We start from the raw sequence: 24,186 nt of genomic DNA, 5'->3' as shown, positions 1-24,186 counted from the left end.
CAATAAACTAAAGCCAATTCTTACGAAAAGAAAGCTTTATTTTAACGATAACATAAATAAAAGTATTATGCTTTTAATTAGTGAAATAACCTCATATAATTTTAATCCATATTGGCAAAGACACAAAAAATGCAATTATACGCAATTTCTGAATTCTCAAAAATAAATAAACAAATAATAGAGATAAGTAACATTGGTTGATAACAATTTATTTTACTCTTTATTTTGTTTTTTTAAAGCACTACTTATTTTAATAAAAGAATGAAACAGGTTACCAAACTTCGTTATTTTTTTAACTAATCGTTAAGTAGATGAGATAAAAATGCCTTCAGAAGTTGAATGGTAGCAGGTTTCAACAGTACTTACACTTAAGTAGGGACACTTGCTGCTTGCATGACAGTTAAATTTGAGAAATTAATCAGATTTAACGTACATGTTGAGAAGTGTAAAAATGAACTTATATGAAGGAATAGATTTTGCTTGGAGTTCTGTAAGGTGTATTAGGAATAAGAGCATTATTGTATTATAGAAGCATTTGAAAGAAGTTCATTGCAAGATAACAGAATATATTACGCTATAGTTTACGAAGAATAAATGGGTGTATTAATGGCTGTTTGTATTAGACTTATTGATGTAGTCACAAAAAGAAGAGTTCTTTGGAGAATACATTATGAATACGAGCAAAGCAATATAATCTTTGTTTCTCTTGTTAATAGTTAGCATTTACATTTAATAAAGGGAACATATCTATTAGCATGGACTATATACATGTATGTTAAATGATGTATTTAAATTTTACTGTATACATTTATTGCTAATAAATATACATATCTTTTTAATATAGTTTTTTTATCACTCAAACTCCAGTGTTTCTAACTTCTGAAGAAAACATATGAATTGAATTACCAAATTATTATCACAACCCTTTGCCTACATTTCGACTTCCTCTTCTTTGTTAGTCACTGTATTTCTTTTGTTCTTCTATTTAAGTCTCTGGAAGAACAATTGGCGAAATTGACTGCAGACTTTGAACAAGCAACTGCTGCCAAGTTGAAATGTCAAAAGGAGGCTGATGCAACTAATCGCACTATCGCTCTGGCAAATCGATTGGTTAACGGACTTGCTGCAGAAAACGTTCGTTGGGCTGAAGCTGTCTACAAGTAGGTTCTGTACATGATTAAAACAGGAAGGTTAAGTGCTAATATAAGTTTTGTGTATCAGTATATTCGATCAGTATTGTCCAATAAAATAAAAATAAAATGAAATGTTTCAGTTTTACATCCCATGAAGACTACTAGTAAAAGAGGCATTATGATGAGAATGAATGAAATGGTGGAATGAAGAAAGTGGATGAAAATGGGAAAACTCCGAGAAAACTCACGCACATGCCCACCGCACAATCCACTTGGCGCGAGTTAGAATCAAACTAGGGACTCCCATGCACCATATATGAACACTTTATCACTGAACCACCCCGGCCCTCACTTAAAAAAATAATTATTTTACATGTGCTTCCCTTTGTAAACATGATGATTGTTTATTTTCATTTCGGATTGAAGTCTGAGATAGGGATCGACATATTGTTTATTATACTTATAGAAAATGGATAGAGTTTCATTTGACCATTCCAAAAAATAGTCATTACCTGGAATTTTCAAATCATACTCTACAAAATAAAAGTAACAGTTCATTTTTTCTGAATATGTATGTTTTTATGATTCATTAGAATATACATAACATTTGGAGGAAGAAAATAATAATGCCTTACATGTAAAGTAAACATTAAGACATAATTATTTTTAAGATTTTTTTTCTTTTTGCCATTCCTTCTTCTTTATTATTGAGATTTGTTGATTATTAGCTGCCACGTCTTACAATATAGTTCATACGCTTTGTTTCTTTTGTTATAAAATAGATCGTTTCAATTGCTGTAATTTCAGTAATGTATGATAGAATTGAAGTACAATTCGGCAATCGCATATTTATCAACCCAACCAAATTCAAACTTAAAACTTTTTGTTACCCTAATTTGTACAACCAATTAGACATGATATTGCTTTGCACTTACTTTTAGATAATATACCTCCTTACCTATCTTCTCACCTTTGAACGTTGGATATGAGTTATGCTTCATTTTCTTTCAAGCCTGGCTATAACAGTTCATATAATTTAATAAATTTTATTGAAAATTAGATTTATAAAATACTATAATAAAAACTCATTCAGTTTCTTTGAACAGTTAATCACAATAGTTTTATTTTTTTTCATGGATATATATTAGTAGTATTTTACTTGATTTTTAAAAATACTTTTAATATTGATTCAATCTCTCAGATAAAAATTTCAGGCTGCAAAATACACAAAATTAAGCATTAAATTCAACCAGACAATTTGAATAATATTAAGTAGTTTTTTGTTTTTATGCTTATAACACAAATGGCTAGTTTGAATTTTTGTGGATGTTCACTACAGTACAATTAGCATATCGAAATTTAGGACCGAAAACTGCTCCCCATCTGATGTATGATCGTAGTTAAGTTTCTTGAGCTTATATATGGTAGTACAGTTAATTAATGGCTAGAAATTACGTTTATGATTGTACTTGTATTAAATAACGCTGATCTATAAAAACACTTATATAATGATTTTTTGCTAAAATTTACAAAATAATTTTAATGACAATGATTCTTTCTCTTTCTGTAGTTATATGCAACAGGGTACAACTCTACCGGGTGATGTTCTTCTAATCACAGCCTTCATTTCATACGTTGGGTGTTTTACCAAACAGTACAGATTAGATCTACTCAATAAGTTGTGGTTACCTCATTTAAAGACAATTCAAGTAAGTAATCATACTCAAAACTGAACAGATAGAGCTCAACTTTACAATTCTTATTAAGAACAAAAAATAAATTTTAGTGTTTATCTCCTGTGAGTTACTAAGAGATTCTAGGTTATGTTATAGGGGGATACTTTCTTTCTTAAAGATATTCTAACAGTTGTGTTGCCTCTAGGACGAGTGCCGATTTTTTTGTTTGTTTATTTGTTTGTTCTGAACGATACTGATGTTGATATCTTACAACTTACGTATTTATCCTCTATATAATAATAATTTGAGTCTATATATCAAAAGCGTCCTTCTCTTCATAATATTGACTTATTAAATTTAACTGGTAATAAAACCTTCTATCCTATTATCACAACTGAGAAGTGACTAAGGCCATAAACCGTCTCAATACCAACTCTTCCGGTAGTTTAGATGGTATACCTGTTTTCATATTGAAAGACATTGTGCCCATCATTGCTCCTGTTTTAACATCCTTGTTTAACTGGAGTTTGTTTACTTCTGTTTACTCTGATCATTGGAAAACGGTTGTTGTTGTTTCTATTCCTAAAACTGATGGGTAAAATTTAACTGATTATAGACCAATTTCTCTGTTGAGTATTATACTCAAAGTTTTTGATAAATTGATAACAAAACTATTTGTACAATCATGTTTGTCCTAACATTACTATATATCAACATGGTTTTATGAAAAATAGATCAACCACAACGAATGGTTGATCTTTTCCTATTCTTAAGAGTAATGGGCCGACTGATGTAATCTACTTTGATTTTTCTAAAGCCTTTGATAAACTACCACATGACACTTTAATCTATAAATTAAAATCTTATGATCTTCCTATTTTATTTATTGCTTGGTTAGTATCATACTTGTCTCAAAGAAAGTTTGTTGTTAGGTTTAAAGGTAGTCTTTCTGATGTATACATTTACTCCGGTATTCTTCAGGATACTATTAGAGATTTAGGCATTGTTTTCGACAGTAAATTACTTTTCAAACAACACGTAGAGAATATAACCTCTAAAGCGAGAAGAAATCTTGGCATTCTGAAATGGATGTCCAAAGACTTTAATTATGCCAAAATCTGCCTTATTCTCTATTACTCTAATGCGAGAAGTCATCTGGAATATTATTCAAATATATGGAACAGAAGTACATATTACATTTCAAATACCTTGGAGACGATTCAAAATATTTTTCTTGCCTGGCTACATTGGAAATTCAAGTGTTATAAATATATGCCTTTAGATGAAATTAGATTATCATTGGATATGTTGATGTTATCTGAAAGAAGGATTATAGTAGATGTTAAAATGTTGCACTCAAGTCTTCATTGTAATTTGAATTTATTGTCAATGGTAACTTTGCATGCAACTAGCTATCATATAAGAAATTCCAAAACTTTTAGACCTATTCACTGGCTTGATGATGTACCCATATATAAAACTCTGTCAATGGCCAATGATCTTGCTAATATTATTGATATTTTTAAACACAATATCACTGTTATTCAAAGGCAGTTGTATACTTACTTTATAAGCAGCTGAGAGTTTTACCTTCTTTTATATAAGTGTATGATTTGTTTTATATATGATTTCTATATCTCTTTTTTAGGCATGTGTTACTTGTACTCAATTCTACATTATGTTTATTTCGATCATTTGTATGTTTTATTCCCATTTTATAGAAATTGTAATTGGACAGATTAGTCTCTAATTTTCAGTATGAAATAAAAAAATATTAATTGTCTCCTCTAACAGATTATTATTATTATTATTATTATTATTATTATTATTATTATTATTATTATTATTATTATTATTATTATTATTATTATTATTATTATTATTATTATTATAAGCGAGGATTTAAACTCATTAACTCTTAGTGATAGACGCAGTCTTTTTCGATCTAAAATTCTTACATAATCTATTACATGGACGTTTTTGTTTGGATGGTTTCATTTCGTTAAGAGTTCCTTACTGTAGAACCACGCAATTTATTCCTTTTTTTTGCACTAGGCTACTTTCCAAATTTTCTATTTATTGCTATATTGAGACAGCTAATAAATTATATTGTAATTTAGGTCTTTTCCAATCTAAATTTCCAATTGTTCGTCGTCAATTCTTTAAATTTTTTAAAGATTGTTAGTCTTGATGGGTTTCTGTCTTTTTATATATATGTACCTTTGATTTTTTTATGTTCATGCATGTAATTCTACCATGTATGCATGTAATGTTTTCGCATGTATTTTTTTAATTGCAGATACTAGAGACGAAATTTTTTCGCAACAATTTTGATATTTTGTAGCATTAATTATCACAATTTTTGCATTTATTTTTTTCAATGTAGCACAGTTTTTTTAAAATATGGTACTTGTAAACAGTATATTTTTGGCAGTTAGGTGTATCTAATAGAAAAATGAGGATATACCTTGATTAGGTGCACATTCTAGCTAATGTGTTCACTGAAATATAGAAATTAATGCAAAATTTTAAACACTTCCTCTAACCTCATCCTTAGTTAAAGGATAACATGTAGCAAGACATTACCAATTCTTCTTTTAAATTTGTTCTTCTGTCAGTAACAATCATATTATACTTGGAAAAGAATCTCTCGGTATCAACACTTGAGACTGGCAACCATATTGAACGTAACGAGCTGACAGCAAAAGACCTGTTTAACAATGATACAATATCAACTTCCTTATCCTTACTGTTGAGAACTTTTGGGAGAGAATAACCTTACTTTTAAATTCACGCTAAGCAACCAACAGATCATGAATATTTTCACCACAAAACACTGTCAACGATTTAAACAAGAGCTCAGTTTTGTTGAAGTCTACATCCTTATGAAGTGAAACAGTTTCTGGATCAAATAATTCGCAGAGCTTTTCACACTCTCCATACAGAATTGTCGTCACTTGCTTGCGTGTAATTTTGCAGCTTCATCAATACTTTTGACACTCAGTTTTTAACTTCAGCCTGGTGAGAACAACTATAGTTTTTAATTAACTCTGCAGTAGCAGACCCAAATTTTCCTGCTTGAGCTAACTCTAATTTATTATGCAAGTTTTCGTTTTCCCGACAATAAAGTGAGCATAAAGGTCCCGGCTCGCCTTAGTGATAGATAAAAAGGCGTTGAAAATCCCAGAAAGTGACATCACGCCATGCAAGCTTACAGATTTTTATGGAGAACTTAATTTAGCGTCGTGCACGTTTTTGGTAAAATGCAACGATTTTTAAGTTAAATAATATTGGAAATGTGCTTTTCAGTTATTATTAGCAATAATTAGCAAGAATTCCACTTTTTCGCTTTTATTTGCATTTATAGGAAGCAATGCTGAATTTCGCAAGAATTCGCGAAAATATAAATGTGATTTCTGGCTCTGAAACGAAAAGATTGAGGTTTCCTGAAATATATACACGTTTCGTATAACGTTTCGCGCATATCGCATTTGCGAAAAAGTTTCGTCTCTACAGATACTACATATTTGTTTTTTAAATCTTTATATTCATTTATCATGATATATTTAGCATGTTTTATTTCTATGATTTTATGTATAACTGTTTATTTTAAAATTAAGATGCAATGTATATACTGTATTTTGTATTATTTTTGGCGCACTAGTGGCCGTCAAACTGTTGTTGCCAATAAACTTCTTAAGAATTATTAGTTTTGCAAATATTTTAGTTGTGATATTTGTAAATATCAGAAGATATGTGAGAACGTTGAAATAACAGAAAGGTCTTTCCATTGAACCGGTGAGAACAAGAGGTTTTCTATTTATCACTTTTTAAGGCTTTAGAAATTTACAAAGTTAATCAATGACATGACAATCAAAATATCCAACATAGGGGATTGTCTGTATATGATTGACAGCAAACAAATGGTTAGTCGGAGCTCAAGAAATAAAGTAGCTGAGAAAACTGATCATGTTACTGAGAGCTCAGGTATTAAGGGACACGTTAGACAAGCGGGAGATCTGAGTCCGTGTACCGCCAGGCTAGTGGTCACATTTTTTCCGTGTTATTCTCACATAATAATGATACACTCATACAATTGTAATACTAAAATAAAAATCTAGAGAATATAACAATCCTATTTATTTATGTGTCGTAGAAACATTTTTATTATTTACGATTGTGCAAATGTTAAAACATTCGCTTTATTTCAGCCGCCAATACCAATTACAGAAGGATTAGATCCTTTGTCCTTATTGACAGACGACGCTCAGATTGCGATATGGAATAATGAAGGATTGCCCAGTGATAGAATGTCAACAGAGAACGCGACAATTTTAACAAATTCAGATAGATGGCCTCTTATGATAGATCCACAGGTAGGATTACTTAAAAAAAATCTTTGTTATTGAAATTGTTCACTACTGTATTTTAATTTTAAAGAGAAATATTTTTAAAATTGAAAATACTCCAGGTCAACGTAATTTTAAAACTTTTCATCTGCTAATAATATAACTCCTTCTGGTGAGAAGTTTTATTTATTATCTACTTAAAATGCTCAAAATTTATCCGAGTTTAATTTGTTTCTTCTAAAGAAAGAATTTTTTCCAAGCTACTCCTTGAATTTTCTTCTGTTTGATATCATTAAATGCTATAGCATTTAAGATGTCGAGGAGTTTTTCTACTATCGCAATAGAAAAGTGTTGTCATGCACTCTATAGACACTTTATGTTGTTGTCTCTAAATTAAGTCTCTATCTTTACATAATAAGTTAAGAGTAGAATTATCAATATCTCATACATGTTACATGCTGTTTCTTGATCTCAGGGACATTATTCAATACTACTATCCAATTATAACAGTGTTCAGTACTTGTGTTGGGAATACAATATCTCAAAAGGTATATTAAATATACAATAACTGAACATAATTTATTCAATAATGTTTTGAATTTACACCCATTAACATTATATATATACCGTACATTTTGGTGATGAAGGTTGTGAACCCTATTAGTAGATAGGAAGCACACATCTTGCTATTAGTAAAGATATTTATTTTAACAGAACTACAGAATAACTAAACATTGTTGCTGTTTCCCTTTTTTCTAAATTCTGCAATTTATGAATATATAAACAGCATGATGTTCCAGTAACTTCCAGTTAACTATCATGTTCTATTGGACATGTTTTTCAGATATATTCCTATATTACACGTGTACCTTACGTGCTTTGTGGAGAAGGTGCAACCAAATTTTCGACGAGTACCTATGACCTTCGAGTGGGTTAGTTCTGTAGGTTAATTCGAGAGTAGCTAATGATCAAGAATTCTGTTCACCTTCTGTACCAAATAAAATTACTATCTATTTGATGACTTGCTTCTTGCCTACAATATTACAAGTATATATTATGTAGCTATATTACAATTGTTTATATGAATCTTTATTCGAACGATCAACTCTGGTATCTCAGGTACACATCCATCCAACCTGTATTGTCATAGTTGTAAACAAATATTATATTCGTGGAATCCTCTTGGTTCTTTTTTTTTTTTTTTTTTTTTTACCTTGGTATCGTTCCTCAGCAACTGTATTACAATCTGCTTCTATTTGTCAATAAACAAAACAAAACTTAGAACCGTACAATAAAATTGTAATTTAATTCGTAATAGTGCACAATACACTGTGGCTTATAAATAGGTTGGTAGTAGATATTTTATTTATATGATGAAATTAATTTCTACAGGATATGTGGAGAATAACTCTTCAACTAAAGAAAACTCTTCAAAACTATGCAAATTAGAATCGCAATCTTTTTTCTTACATGATTTTACTGTAGGTCGTTAGTTCTCTTTAAAGTTACCTCTCTATGTGGTTTACAATAATTTTCGATTACCTTTCTTAGATAAACGATAAGCACTTCGGATATGAATTCACTAATCTTCTTTCAGGTTTACCCAGAGTTTGATGTTTTACCTCAATACATCAAACCCATGAAAATATGTCAATCCCATGAAAATAATCATAGCGCATGAGGTCTGGACCTCTTACAAGCCATTTTTATAGACCTCGATAGCCTGTTCATCACCGTAGAAAATGTTTATTCAGCTAACAAGTCATATAAAATATAGGAGAAAACTGTTTTGCATAAATACTAGCTCGCGCACTTCTTCCCTCCACAGAAGTATTTGACACACAAATATTTGTAACCTTTCATATAACATTGATTTTCATGATATATCGCAGCGAAAATTCGTGAAGTTATAGGCTACCGCACAAGACTGATAGTTTTGACTTATTCTTTGTCTTTTCAATCATCTCTTCCTTTGTCTAGAACCTCATATGCCTAGTGATGACTATTATGTCTGTTAACAAACCTTTCTTCCTCTACACGAAACACAGCTTTTCGTTCCAAAGAATATTCAAGTGCCATGATTCTTTCCATACAAACATCGTTTCTCAAAGTTCTACATGCCTGTCACATCAGAAACATTTTTTTGGCCATACTAAGATATCCATATAGGGTCTAACTCAGTAATTCTTCATGGAGAACATGGCGAGTGTAGCCATTATATCTTGTGTTTTGCCTTGTGAATTTGAAATGACTTCGATTGAATATTTCTTTTGACGTTCTCAACTATCTCTCAGACTGCGATGTGGAAGGACTAGCAGTTTACTAGATATCCGTTGCATTAGTGGTACTCATTAACTTCTGTTATAAGAAATTTCTTCAGCTGTCCATCTACTTGTAAGTAATACTATATACTGAATTAGTATTCTAAAGTAATACAATTTATTACATTTATTTCCAGCTTCAAGGCATTAAGTGGATTAAAACAAAGTACGGAGATGACTTAAAGGTAATTCGTTTGGGTCAGAAAGGTTGCCTTGATGTCATTGAGCAATCTATAACATCAGGAGCTACAATACTCATAGAAAATATTGGAGAATCCGTGGATCCAGTTTTAGATCCTCTTCTAGGAAGAAATCTTATTAAGAAAGGAAGGTTAGTAATTTCACTGATCATTGTTGGTATGATATAGTCTGTTAGTCTGGACGAAAAGTAGCATGAAATTATGCACATACCGTCTTAACTGCTGTTATAAAAATAGTCTGTGGAGTGTTAGATTTCACAGAATCAACAAGAATATGTAACCAGTAACTAGTGTTAAGAGGGAAGATTTATGATCATATATGATTTACAAAAGATTTAGAGGAAACATTATAAACAATTGAAGAGTTAGTTTAAAAACAGAATGATTTATATTAAGTTGTGTGTGCTATTAAAGGTATAGAATTAAAATAGTTTGCTGAGAAAGATATTGTCTTGATTTTGTCACGACTGTAACACTAACATAGTTCCAATAACAGTTCTAATTGAAAATAATAATAAACACAACATAATAATAGACGATTATCAAAATAATAGAGAACCGTATGCAGCTTACCAGATTAACATGGCACAGGACCACTCTTCACCCTCAAAACAGCTTTGGTGTGACGTGAAATGGTGTCACAAAATGGTAGCAAATAGAATATTACATCATTCCGCATGGATTTCATCACTCAGTTCCGTGAGAGAGGACGTCAGATTGTCTCCAAAACAGAAAACAGATGGGTTCGATTAATTTCAGTTCCGGGGGTTAGGCGAGCCAGATGAAGTATTCAACTCCATCCCGATGTTCCTCAAACCATACCTCAAAAGCTTCAACTGTGTTAATGGGCGTATTATCCTATTGGAATATGGTATCATTGCCCGGAAACATCTAGACTATGGTCTCGTAAAATGGCGACATAATCACGGGCAGTTAAGCAACATGTAAGCGGCAGCACAGGATCCACTGAAAACCAGGATATTGCGGCCCACAGCCCTGCAGAGCCACCGTCATGTTTAAAAGTTGGGCAGCAACTCTATAGATCATACGCTTCTTTAGGCATCCGCCACATATAAACACGTCCCGTGGTTTGAAATGAGGTAAATGCTGATTTATCCAACCATATCACATGATCTAGTAATCATCGGTCCATGTTGGATCTTAGCGGTACCACTTGCGTCATGCTAAAGCGTATGGTCTCTTATTAACGGTTTTGCTCGCGCAAACCAATACTGTATGTTTATGTCATGTAATTCACAGTGAATTGTAATTATCGATACTGGCTGTGGAGGTACTCCTTGAGTTCTGTCGTTATTTGCACCACAGACGCACAACAATTCTCAGTGACAATATGTTTTAATATTCGGCGGGACCTGCCACTGAAGATCTTCTTCTAACTACTATTCCTCTTCGGTCATTGATTTAGGCATGAGTTTTGTAGCCCATTATCACCTTGAAAACTATCCCTCGTGACCGACACACTTGCCAATTTCGTCACACTTGTACCACATAGCCGAGCGCCGGCAATTTGCTCTCTTTAAAAAACAGAGAGGTTGCCCATTTTACACTATCACCGTCTACTCAACTCACTACGCACTGCCATCCTACTACTTCTCTAATAGTTCGAAGTTTACCCTAACATACCATCACCAACAATCTGGTGTGATCGGCGTCTGACCGTTGCCAACCCAGACATTTTCCTTCTTTCCACCTCTAGATGTAGGTGTGTGTGTGTGTATGTGTGTGCAAACTAAGAACGGTTACCATTATGTTCGACTTCGTAGACTGCACTTTATTTAATCTACGTAATAGTTTAATTATCTTCGGTGTTATCTTCGTCGGCATTCGAAACCAGAACCATGAGCTTCAAGGTCACATGTTGAATATGGTTCAAATAAAATATATTTGAGTTGGTTGATTGAAGGAAATTTAATGTCTCTTCTAGTGTTGCTCACGAGATGAGACGAGACGAGAAATAAGGCTTCCTCGTCTCGTTCTCGTAAATTTTGTAGAAGTCTGGCCTCGTCTCGATTCTCAGAAAACTTCCTTCGGTTATTCTCAAAAATATTCTCGTCCAGCTTTGTAAATTCCTGTACAAAATTTATGACTTGATCTTTTTATTTAACTTAACCTAGAAGTTCCCAGAATCCTTTCACGTCACGAGAGGCCCAAGAAGAGTAAAATATAACAACATTTAAAACTATCTTTACTATTCGAGTATATTGAGGAAGGACTTACGCATTTCTAAACGTTAATAAATGCTTTTCATTATGTTCGTACAATCACTTTCCATAGGGAGTACCCTATCGGAAACCGAACCCTATAACACGTACACAGAATACACATGCCTTAATCATAGGACAACGAATGGGTCCGAAACACACATGGAGACAGTAACTGGCATCTCTTTCAACACCTAATGAGTTATGATGAGCCTTTAATAATTTGATTGGTTGCTTGTTTTGGATTTAATGTCCGTTTTCAGCACCCAGATTATATGAGATATGCATCTACAGCTTAAAGTGTGATCTAAACTACATGAGGTCCTACCGGAAATCGATCTGAAGGTCGGAATTTAGATCTCGCTCGCCAAAGGCATGTTTGCTAATCGTACAATCAAAACGGAATTCGCTAAGTTTATTTATTTAACTTAGACTGGAATCACTAATAATACAAACAATAATGAAAAGAGTAGTAGAACGCTCATCTCTGGTGCGTGGGGTTCCTGGTTCGATCCCAGCTCTCGCCAGGTGAGGCTTGTGGTGGACAAATACCGTTTGCATGTATTTCCTCGGGGTTCTTCCGTTTCCTAACACTTTTGTCATTCCACCATTATAATCCATCTCATCACCGTCTCCTTTAGTCTCAATGCACTCGTAGGCCATTTTAAAAAAGTGGAAGAAGCCGGCCAAGGGTTATATTTAGAAGTATCATCTGGCATTATTGGTGGAACTGAGGAAAAATATCAGTAAGCATGACCAGCTATCAATTAAAAGCGGTTAAGTCACAATTGAGAAGCAAGAACTGTTTATAATTAGTGAGTCATCACTCTGTAGTCCTAAACCACAATAATTACACCACCCATTAGAGGCAACTGACTACGTAATCTTTAACATTATACTTGCTTAAGTAAATGTACATGGAATACGCAAATATAAATGTAAGGAATTTACTAATTTTGTGAGGAAAAATATGAACTTGTGATTTAATTTCATTCCAGAGCCATAAAAATAGGGGATAAAGAAGTGGAATATAATTCAAAATTCCAATTAATTCTGCATACAAAACTTGCCAATCCTCACTATAAGCCTGAAATGCAAGCCCAGACAACTCTCATCAATTTCACTGTCACGCGAGATGGATTAGAGGATCAATTACTGGCTGAAGTTGTGAAAGCAGAACGTCCTGACCTAGAAGAACTTAAGGTACTATTGTAAATTTTTTTTTTGAAGTTCAAATTTTATAATAGGGCAAGTGAAAATTTTATAATAAGGCAAGGGCAAATTTTGTAATAGGGCAGGTGTCACTAACTACTTATATTTAAAAATCTAAAGGGATTTGTTTATACCTAAGAGAATTCATTGAAAATACATAATTTTCTTGATTAGAAATTTTACAGCTATTCATACAAAAATAAAATTATTTTAAAAATACTGTTTGTAAACCAAAAATTATATAAATTCAGATTTTAAGATAAATCAAAATAAGGTAACTTAAGCTGAAAATTTAATTTTGTACATATACAGTACATACAGTGACGCGCGGAGAACAAAAATTGAGGGTTTTGAGAAAAATGTTGTATTTGATGCCAAAAGAGATTGTAACAAGAGTGAAATCTTCACAATGGTCACAGGTCACGAAAGTCAAGCAAATAAAGTTAAGACTTCTAAGAAGGGCAGGACACTTCAAAATAGTAATATGTTGCAAGAAGTCTAGCGAAAAAGACTTCTTGGAAGACTGAGAAGAAAGTGGGAAAATGATATAAAATAAGAACCTAGGGAAATGAATGACAACTATCCAGATTGGATTGGCTTTGTACCTGATAGAATTTAATTGTTTTATTTCTGCAGCGGTGACAATCACATATACACTCATGTCCAAAATGATTGTCGCACATCTATAACTATCTTCTTGTAAGAATATAATTTGATAATGACTTTGCAGGTTATTTTTAATACTGATACTAAGTGTATAATCGGGAAATGTATATTTGTGGTAAATTTCCTAGGAAAAGAATTATAAATACGAAAATTAGAGTGAGTAAAGCAAAATGTTGCTAAATAGACAAGAAAGTTTTATTTTCGTTTTATTGTTCTTATTTACTGCTCTTTTGACATGAAATTTGACTCATACATGTCTTTGCCGATTATACACATACTAACATTATAAGAAGTACCGAGCGATTTCGTTATCAAATTATATTCCTACAACAACATATTTATAGACATGCGACAATAATTTTGGACATGCGTGTTCGTACAGTATATCACATGTTTTGCTCATATTGCTTGAGAAAGAAAAACAGAACATCAATTTCTATTATTATTCTTGTAACATTTATTTCTTCAATTCAATTAATTTATTTTATTCTCTCGACCGCATATATATACATATCGAAGTTACTTTTCTAAGATTCATTTTTATGGGTATTTAATAAACATTTCAAAATGTATGATAATTAAATACACATAGTAAATCTTTTCAGCAGAAATAAATACATTCCAAAAGTTATGATTATTAAAAACGAGTAATATACTTTTCAATAGTAATAAATATATGTAACAATGTTTCTAGCAGTTCGAATTTCAGTTTTAAAAAATATGAATGGATATTTGTAATATCGAAAAAGAGTAACTCCATTATAAAGAATTTTTTTCCAAGATAAGTCAAGATTAGTTTGCAAGTATATACTGTATATGTTCTGTATTATAATGCTTGGCACCAATTTTATATAGTTTTTAAGGTAAAAAAAATTAAGCGCAAGAAACGATACATACAGCTTGCAAAATTATAATGGAAATAAACAACGGCTAAGTCTACGTAACGAAGTTAATGTATAAACCCAGAAATATCTCGGTTCGGTTTCTTTCTTGCTATTTCTTAAATTTTTAAATTTTATTTGTGATTTAACGGATGTTAATAAAGCCACGATGCTTAATGACTTCGCAATATATTTCTATATTCTTTTCAAAAGAAAGTGTACAGAATAACACTTTACTACAAAGTAGTATGATTTCAAATACTACTTTTGCCTGACAAGATAAAACTCTTATCCATAAAGAAGCTCTTTATTTCAAGTCTCGCACTTTGTCTATAAATATCTTTGATTCCCACAAATCCCTATAGTTGCCTGTAACTATTATCCACAAAAGATCGGATTTCTACATCTGCCTAACGCTGAAATTATCCTTCAGTTCCATTCACTAATAAAGCATTTCTTTTGACAACACATTTCTCATTGTTTACACAGGCTATCTCCGATCAACACCAACTATCCAGTACGTTATAAATGTACAAATCACTTTCTGTTCAACATGTGTATATAAAGAGATAGTCTAAAGGTTCCCGGAATGTTGTAGTTCTGACATTTGTGATGCAATTACAAAGAATTTTATGCAATACAGTCCCTAGGTTGCCCCTAATTCTGAGTTTAGCAAGCGTGAACACGTCTTAACAGGCAATGCACGATTAGTGTAGCTAAACAAAGGAGTGTGTAGTGATCAGTTGATGCGATTTCACAGATCGAGCAACGTGTAAACATCAAGGTCATGTACAAATTGGGAAATATCTGATTCAGAGAGTTTGATAGCCTTAACCCGGGAACGGTCCAGTGTTGATTTGTGACGCGAGCAGTCGACAGGTGAGCGCGGCGCTTACTTACAATATAATCGTTTCTATAGCTGTTTATGACTTTATATGGGATTTATTTTGAACACATTTTTATATGTTGACATTTTGTGATTTATTATTATTATTATTATTATTATTATTATTATTATTATTATTATTATTATTAAAATAAAATCGCAAATAAAATTATAATGCGTTTAAAAAAATCTTATTATAAATTATATATATATATATATATATATATATATATATATATATATATATATATATATATATATTATCAAAGTTTTTCATGAAATCAATTTCTGTTATCCCATAAACAATACAATAATTATCGCATAATATTACATTTTTATTATCATTATCACATAAGGATTACATTTCCTATATATATTTAATATATATATAATTTGAGCGAGTTTTCAGTATATGCTCTTCATATTTCATACTATTCATATTTTGAGTTGGAAATTTGTAATAAAATTAAAGATATAAATATCTTAGTGTAAACACTCTACTTACTTCTCTTGATACATACAGTAGGTATTTCAATAAGATATTGTTCTACTCCATATCTCATCACTGTCTTGATGTCACCCTTTACACTTCCAGCAGATGCTGACAGTGTGTTTCCCATAGATTGGCACTTCATAGGCAGCACATCGTACAGATTTCTTTCTTTTTTTCGCAAGCCATAGCTGAATCTGCTCCTTGTTGTTGTCCATGATCTCGGAAAAATCACCCACGCCGTCGGTTGACAGGTGAGTGTGGAGCTCACAAATTACGCATAGTCACATTTATAAGGCCAGTGCTACTCCAACAGAAGAGAATGAAAAGGTTACACTTGACTCTTACACACAAGACACATCACGATACAGCTAGACGGCGCCTCAAGTCTCTGACCCCACTAGGGCGGCTTTGAAACGAAAACATAAACCAGGGTGACCGTTCCCAGGTTAAAAACAGTTTAGCACATCGGATGTTTGGCTCTCCTCAAAGCTAACAATGGTCCTTTTTCGTTTCGCCAACGTAGAAGAAATCAAAACCAATGCAACGACTAGACTTCGGAAGATACCAAAAGGGAACTTTCGTCGGTGTTTTCACCAATCGCAGGTGCGGTGGAACATTTTACATAGGCTAAGTTGTACACGAAATGTTGATAAATCTTTAATTAATTAACTTTTTTCTTAACATAAATTAGATTCACTCCTATGATGTTCATCTTAACAGATACATAGCACTAAAGTAAATAAAAGAAAAAGTAAATCTGAATAAATTAATTATAATATGCATCAATAAGTTTATTGTTTATTAATTTACTTCTAAATAGGCTGAGCTCACAAAGCAACAGAATGATTTTAAAATTGTGCTGAAAACATTAGAGGACGACCTTCTGTGTCGATTGTCATCGGCTGGGGACGATATCTTAGGAGACACAGCACTTGTTGAGAATTTGGAAACAACTAAAAGAACGGCTGCAGAAATCCAGGAGAAAGTAGCTGAAGCCAAAATGACTTCCATGAAAATAGACGAAGCTCGAGAACACTATAGACCAGCAGCAGCTCGTGCTTCTCTCTTATATTTCATATTAAATGATCTTCATAAAATTAATCCAATTTACCAGTTTTCTCTTAAGGTTAGTGTTTATTTTTTATTTATTTATTTTAACATTTCAGGCAAATCAATTATTTAACATTTCAATTATATTGCAAATGTTACACAAAAGTAGTTTATTAACTTTAGATACATAATACATGAAATTTATTAAATAAATAGACAATTTTAAATTTCCCGATAGGCAGAACTTTACTTTGACTTTACTTAATGCAGAATGGCACTGCAAAACATAAGAAGACCTATACCAGAATGTTGAAATAAATAAGGAATGTATTGCAAGAGTGTTTTAACGCGTGTACAAAGCAGACATTCGCTCTTAAACATAATACAGCTACACACACACACACACACGCAAAAGTTCTCTGCAGTGGACCCTAGAGTATGGATTCGATATATTTTGTTACACAGAATCCAAAATTCGAAACCCTAGTGCAATTGACCGTCTCAATTTTGTTTTATGGTCGAAAAACGTGTGTCCCCCCTATTCAAAAAATCGCTAAAATTGATACCATAAAGCAAAATTAGCAAACTCAACCATCCTGGGATTTCGAAATTTGGATTGTATCAAAATACCTCGAATCCATGCCGTGGGGTCCGGGGCACAGAACTTTTTATTTTTTTATTTTTTTTTTTATTTTTTATTTTATTTTATTTTTTTTTTTTTTTTGTGTGTGTGTGGCTGTGTAATCGTTTCAAAACATAATATCTGGTATAAATAAGGTACAGTTCTGCAATGATATGAACAATTATAAATGTACATATGTCTTGCAATTACGGAGAAGGTAGCTATAATTAATTTCTTTTTCAGTGTGAAGAGGTAGTAACTGAAATTTCATATACAAGATATAGAAATTTCAGTTCTAATATACAGTATTTCACAAATAACTGTAAAATATATATTCAAATATCTTAACTTTCTGTACTCGATTCTTGATAAATTTCGCCCATGTCTCTCGTCTGATTTTACTTAGCTAATGTAAATTTATGTAAGCAAGTATATTTAAAAGTAACAAAGTACACATTTAAAAAAAAAGAAACGCAAACTGAAAAAAAGCCTTACAAACCAAAATCTAATAAAAACAATAAAAATTCATACAAAAATCACTTTTGATCAATTTTTTCATCAATTATATTATTCATTTTTGTTGTTTTTTATTCAATGAGTATGGTCAGATTTCTTCTTGATATGGTTTTCGAGATTAAAAGTTTCAAATAATTTCGAAAGGTAAAATAAATATGTAAAAATACTTATGATAGCTCAAAAATGGACACGTACGGTCAATATAAACACCAACAATTCAACAGCCTGTGAAACTGAGAATTTTAAAAGAATTTTGTTCAATTGTTCTCAATTAACAGAAAAAATCTGTACTGTTGTGAACGAATAGAAAGAAAACAATATAAACAGAGCTTTTGTTGGCAATAGTATAGATCAGTGGTTCTCAAACTTTCCGATAAGGCGGACCTCCTGTTCATTCAGAAAGTGATCTGCGGACCCCTTGGAATGCTATCTGAAATTTCACATTGTATTAAAAAATCTACTAATTAAAATTACCAATGACAAGAAAAAGATCAAGAAAAATAAAGCAATAAGTAATTTATTCTAATGATGCATGATTATTTCCTAGTGAACGAAATTTCAATTAAAAATACAGTAATACAGTAACAAAGAAAGAATTTCCCTCATTTGAAGTAATTCTATAAAACGGTTGACCGGTTTCAGGGCAGAAATTTAGTAAAGTAGGAAAACATTTAAATTTACAAACGTAGGTATAATTTCTAATTGCTTTCTTTTCAGTAACTAAAAATACTTCTTGCATAACAGCTGTAAGTTCCATTTTATTACAACATATTTCAATTTTTAGGCGTCGCGGACCCCCTTTGAGAACTACTGGTATAGATTTTGTAACGGACATTTTTGTTTATTCTTTTTTTGTTAATTCATCTAGAAAACGTATTTAAATGTTCTGTGCTGAATTCGTATAACAGTGTAAGTGATCACGTATTTGTTTCGTTATTATGGAAGCAAATGTTATTAAATAAACGATATGAAAGAGTAACCATAATGTAATGTATTTGTTTAGATATCACTATTAAACGTATATTATGTATTTCTAAAGCTACCAACTAAAGCTACCAACTAAAGCTATTAACAATGAAATTGTACCAAGGAAACAACATATGTAAGCAGCTTACGTGAACAGAAAATATATACACAATAATCAAATGCAAAATTAAATTTGAATATATTGTTTCAACACGGATACCACCTGGTACATTTTGCTAAGATAAAATTAAAACTGATTTATATGTGCAATTATCTATAGAGTCTATAAGGGAAATTCTAAAAGTATTTTTATATTCCTAGTAAAATTTCGGCGAAGTCCTTTCTATATTGTCCAAAATTGTCATCTTGTCTGAACAAAATAAAATAAAATAAAAATAATAATAAAAAAAAAAAAAAAAAAAAAAACGGGTTGGCTGCAAATCATTCTTAACTGTTGAGAAACATTTATCGAATTACAAAAGTTATTTTGTGAATAACACTATACATGCATGCCAACGTTTACGAGGCCATTTGTCAATGTGATAATTCTTACATTGAAGTGACTAAGAAGAATAAAATAACATATAAGAGACGCAGAAGTTCAAGATTTTGAAGTTTCTAGCTTATTAAAACCTCTACAGTATAATCAAATGTAATTTAAAGGCGCCTAAAGTCATTGGGCGAACGTGTTCGAGTCATACCAGAATTGCATTGGGACAAAATATCTAAAATTAAACTTAGACAAAGGAAACCTCGACAAGAATTAGGATTTAGTTATAAACAGTTTTGTTAGTTGAATAAATTGTACTTCAGGTAGTACTGAGATTTAAATAATTATTGTTTCCATTATCCAAAGAGATAGAAAAAGCAATTAAAAAGATTAGCACATTTAATAGAATAGTGCGTAAAACATTTTCTTAAATTGGTCCTGTAAACAGTGGCGTACGCAAAAAGGAGAGTTGCCAGATTTTAACATCTCTTTCCAACACATTATGGAAAAAGTATTATCATTTTAGGACATGTATAAAAGCTCGCTCATGTCCTGAAATGATATGAACGTGGGTCCTTGAACCCTCTTCCCCTGGATGATATTCTGTGTTCGCCACTGTATATGAACATTGTTTATATCGTATTGTTAACAAAATTATGATCATTTCTGTAGTATTTTGATGTAAGAACTTGGTCGAAAGAGGAATGTAACTAGTTGTTTCGTCCTAACCTTCAGCCTGTTGTACACTATAGGTTAAAATTGTGCTGCTTAATTAAAAGCCCTAATTATTTATATTTAACTTTAAAAAAAAGTTTTCTCACCAACCATCCCAAACTCCATTATCATATTTATACAGTTATTTAAGGAAGTTATACATGCAAGCGATAATGCAGGTAGCGACATCTATTAGTATTAGAATGACTATTATTAGAATTAGCGCAACGTACAGTCCAAAACGTTTTCCGGTTGTTATTAGAACGCTTCAAAAGAAATTTTCTCGGCTAAAATTGTGATGATGTCGAATAAGATAAACAATTTAATGCTTTACAAATTTGCTCGAAATAATTATTTATTTTTTGTAAGATTCGCCAAACTAATTTCCTCCTTTGACAGAATCTGCATTTTAACTATAATTTCTGTCAAATCGGTGTTGTTTTCTAGAATTCTGATCTGAGTTGACACAAAAAACTTGTCTTTAAGGAACATTGGAAGTATTTTTGAAAAATAGATTTATGCCCGAAATATTTTATTACGCCAATTGAAATTGCAATTACCAGTTAGTAGCAAATTCAATAAATAAACAGGTATATATATATATATATATATATATATATATATATATAAATTTCTCATTAAATTCAGTGTTTTAGGGCACTTTTTTTTTTTACTTTTCTTACCATCTTTAAATGTAAAACGCTTTCTGTAACTCTCACCTTCATGTCTTGTATTAATGGTAATTGAATTTATTTTATAGGCATTCAGTGTTGTTTTCCAAAAGGCTATAGAGAAAGCAGATCCTGCAGAGGCAGTGAAAACTCGAGTATCGAACCTTATCGACTGTATATCGTATTCTGTTTTTCTGTATACAACACGTGGACTTTTTGAGTGTGATAAGTTGATATTTACTGCTCAAATGACGTTTCAGGTAAGGGCATACAAACGTAAATATAGCAAAAAAAAAAAAAAAACTTATCTCGGTTGATTATGTCCCTATGTCACCGCACAATTTTTTCTCACAACAAATTCTTTTTATGAATTAATGTCCATAAATTGAGCTGAAGAGTAGGAATAAAAGGATACTTTTATTCTTAAATTTATATAAATTCAATTTACAAACATAATATTGGAAGAGCAGAGAGTATTTTAATTTATTGTTATATTTTTAAGTTTAAATGAATACAAAAGTCACATTATGTAGTTCTCGCTTGTTCTTGTTTATTTATTTCTAACACTAATCACATATCTAAATGCTTGTTTTAAAAAGACGTATTTAAAGATATACAACTTACTAGACAAATCCAGAATACGTTTTTCGCACTCACAATTTATTTATAATAACATACAGAAAGCTTAAGAATTCTAAACTATTATTTCAGTCTTGCTAAAGCGAATAAAGAATGTTCAAATGCAAACACTCCAAAATGTATGTTTTTTTTTTACAGATTCGTAATTTCGATGTACTTTAGTATGTTTTATATTATATTATATAAATAAATTATATTACAAGCAATTTAAAATGTTTCATCTTATTTATTTCCAAAGATTCTCCTAATGGCCAGAGAAATAATAGCTACAGAGTTGGACTTCCTTCTTCGATTTCCAGTAACACCACATATGACAAGTCCTGTTGACTTTTTGTCAAATAGCAGCTGGGGAGCAATCAAAAGTTTATCAGCTATGGATGACTTTAGGTAAGCCAACTTCTGTTTGTTCTCTAGAATTCCGTATAGGTGACACATAATATTGACAAGTTTCAGAAATTTCAAAGCCCTTGTATTACACAAGATGTACGATTAACTCATTATTTTGCCAATAGATGTTGCAGTAGTACATGTTCAGATATTGAATTGTGAATATAATAATAAAAATTTCAAATTCGTGAATCTAAAAATATTATATCACGAAATGAAATTAAGACCTTTGGCTATATACGAGGGCTGCTATATATATTTCTGGCCTAATAATGAAAATACGAATATTTATCAACGAAAATGGTTTTATTGTTTTTCAAAATATTCTCCATCAAGATTTATACACTTTTGCATGCGCTCAAACCAATTTTCGAAGCACTTTTTCCACTCCGATTGAGACACCTCCAAAACATGGTTTTTGAATGCTTCAACAGCATTTTCTGGCGACGAAAATCGTTGACCACGCATTTTTTTCTTGATGTGTGGGAATAAAAAGAAGTCATTGGGTGCCAAGTCAGGGCTGTACGGCGGATGACCCATCACTTCGACGTTTTGGCCGGTCAAAAATGCGCTGGTTTGAGCCGATGTGTGAGAGCTCGCATTGTCATGGTGCACAATGATTCGTCTTCTCTTGTTCATTTTTCGAATTTCTCCGAAGACTTCAGGCAAACAAATGGTGGTGTACCACTCAGAATTGACCGTCCTACGTTGCTCAAGCGGAACAGTCGCCACATGACCAGTTATGCCGAAGAAACAGGCGACCATTTGCTTCGAAGTGCTTCTTCCACGAACAACTTTCGTTGGATTTGGCTCGTCTTGGAAGACCCACACGGTCGATTGCTGTTTTGTTTCGGGCTCATACGCATAGATCCATGATTCGTCACCTGTGACGATCTTATAAACGTCTTTTGAAGCACCGCGATCGTATTTTTTCAGCATTTCTTTACACCAATCCACACGAGCTTTCTTTTGAGCGATTGTCAAATTGTGCGGGATCCAACGAGAACAAACCTTTTTTACGGCCAGGTGTTCATGCAATATCGAATGTATGCTGGTGGAAGAAATGCCTAGGCATGCCTCTATCTCACGGTAAGTCACATGACGGTCTTGCATTATCAGTTCACGTACGGCATCGATGTTTTCTGGCACAACGGCTGTTTTTGGACGACCTTCACGGAATTCGTCTTTGAGCGAGCGTCGGCCACGATTGAATTCGTTGTACCAGTTTTTCACAGTGCTATAGGATGGTGCTTCGTCGCCATACAAAGATTTAAGTTCATCGATGCACTCTTGTCGTGATAATCCACGTCGAAAGTTGTGAAAAATGATCGCACGAAAATGTTCACGAGTTAATTCCATTTTTTTGCCAAGTTGATTTCTTCAAGTACCTGTAAAAGAAAAAAAAATTGTCGTAAGTCAAAAAGTTCTGAGTACATTTATGCTACAAAATGTCAAACTTTCCAATGGAAATGTCAGATTGCACCTGGCAACACTTAGTGTTGCCTAGGCCAGAAATATATATAGCAACCCTCGTATTTACATTGTAGATGGTATACGGATGAAACCATCGCAGGTTACATATTTCTGTAATTAGATTTTTTTTCTTCTTCTCAAAACTGTGAGACGTTCTACCTCTTACGATAGCGTCATAGTTAAAAATAATCACCTTGTTAATATAAATGCTGTCCATCTCTATTCACTGCATAATTTTTTTTTTTTTTTTGTTTTTGTTTTTACATGGGAGAATAAATAAGATGTTTGTATATTCAAAATTTTGTTTTAATCAATGGTTCATCAATGAATGTTACGATATATATATATATATATATATATATATATATATATATACACCCTCCATTCCAAAAGAAAACGAACTTTTGAAAACAAATAGTACCACTAGTGCCATCTGTTGTAATATTTTACCGGTAGATGGCGTAGTCCCTCATTGACAACTGGTATAAATGTCATGACATTTGGATGCACGGCAACAAAGTTATTGCGTTTCAACTGTCAGTGTGTTGTGTACATCGGTCGGAAAATGAGTTTCAAACAACGAGCTGTAATTGAGTTTTGTGTTAAACTGGGTAAAACT

The 24,186-nt window shown here is 32.1% G+C and overlaps 1 protein-coding gene across 1 annotated transcript in view; it reads left to right on the top strand.

Moving 5' to 3' along the window:
• Dhc93AB (Dynein heavy chain at 93AB) overlaps window positions 1-24,186 on the top strand; it is a 253,302-nt gene that overhangs the window by 195,714 nt on the left and 33,402 nt on the right. The window contains exons 57-64 of the mRNA XM_081751294.1: window positions 991-1,160; window positions 2,704-2,842; window positions 7,021-7,185; window positions 9,617-9,810; window positions 12,900-13,104; window positions 16,860-17,165; window positions 21,158-21,328; window positions 21,946-22,094. Of these exons, the coding sequence (XP_081607420.1) occupies window positions 991-1,160; window positions 2,704-2,842; window positions 7,021-7,185; window positions 9,617-9,810; window positions 12,900-13,104; window positions 16,860-17,165; window positions 21,158-21,328; window positions 21,946-22,094 (1,499 nt within the window). The remainder of the gene's footprint in view (window positions 1-990; window positions 1,161-2,703; window positions 2,843-7,020; window positions 7,186-9,616; window positions 9,811-12,899; window positions 13,105-16,859; window positions 17,166-21,157; window positions 21,329-21,945; window positions 22,095-24,186) is intronic.

The sequence above is a fragment of the Thermobia domestica genome, chromosome 3 (genome assembly GCF_964235325.1).
Source record: "Thermobia domestica chromosome 3, izTheDome1.hap1.1, whole genome shotgun sequence".
NCBI classification, from domain to species: Eukaryota; Metazoa; Arthropoda; class Insecta; order Zygentoma; family Lepismatidae; genus Thermobia; species Thermobia domestica.
Note: the sequence above shows the minus strand (reverse complement) of the source record. Positions and strands in the feature narration are given on the sequence as shown.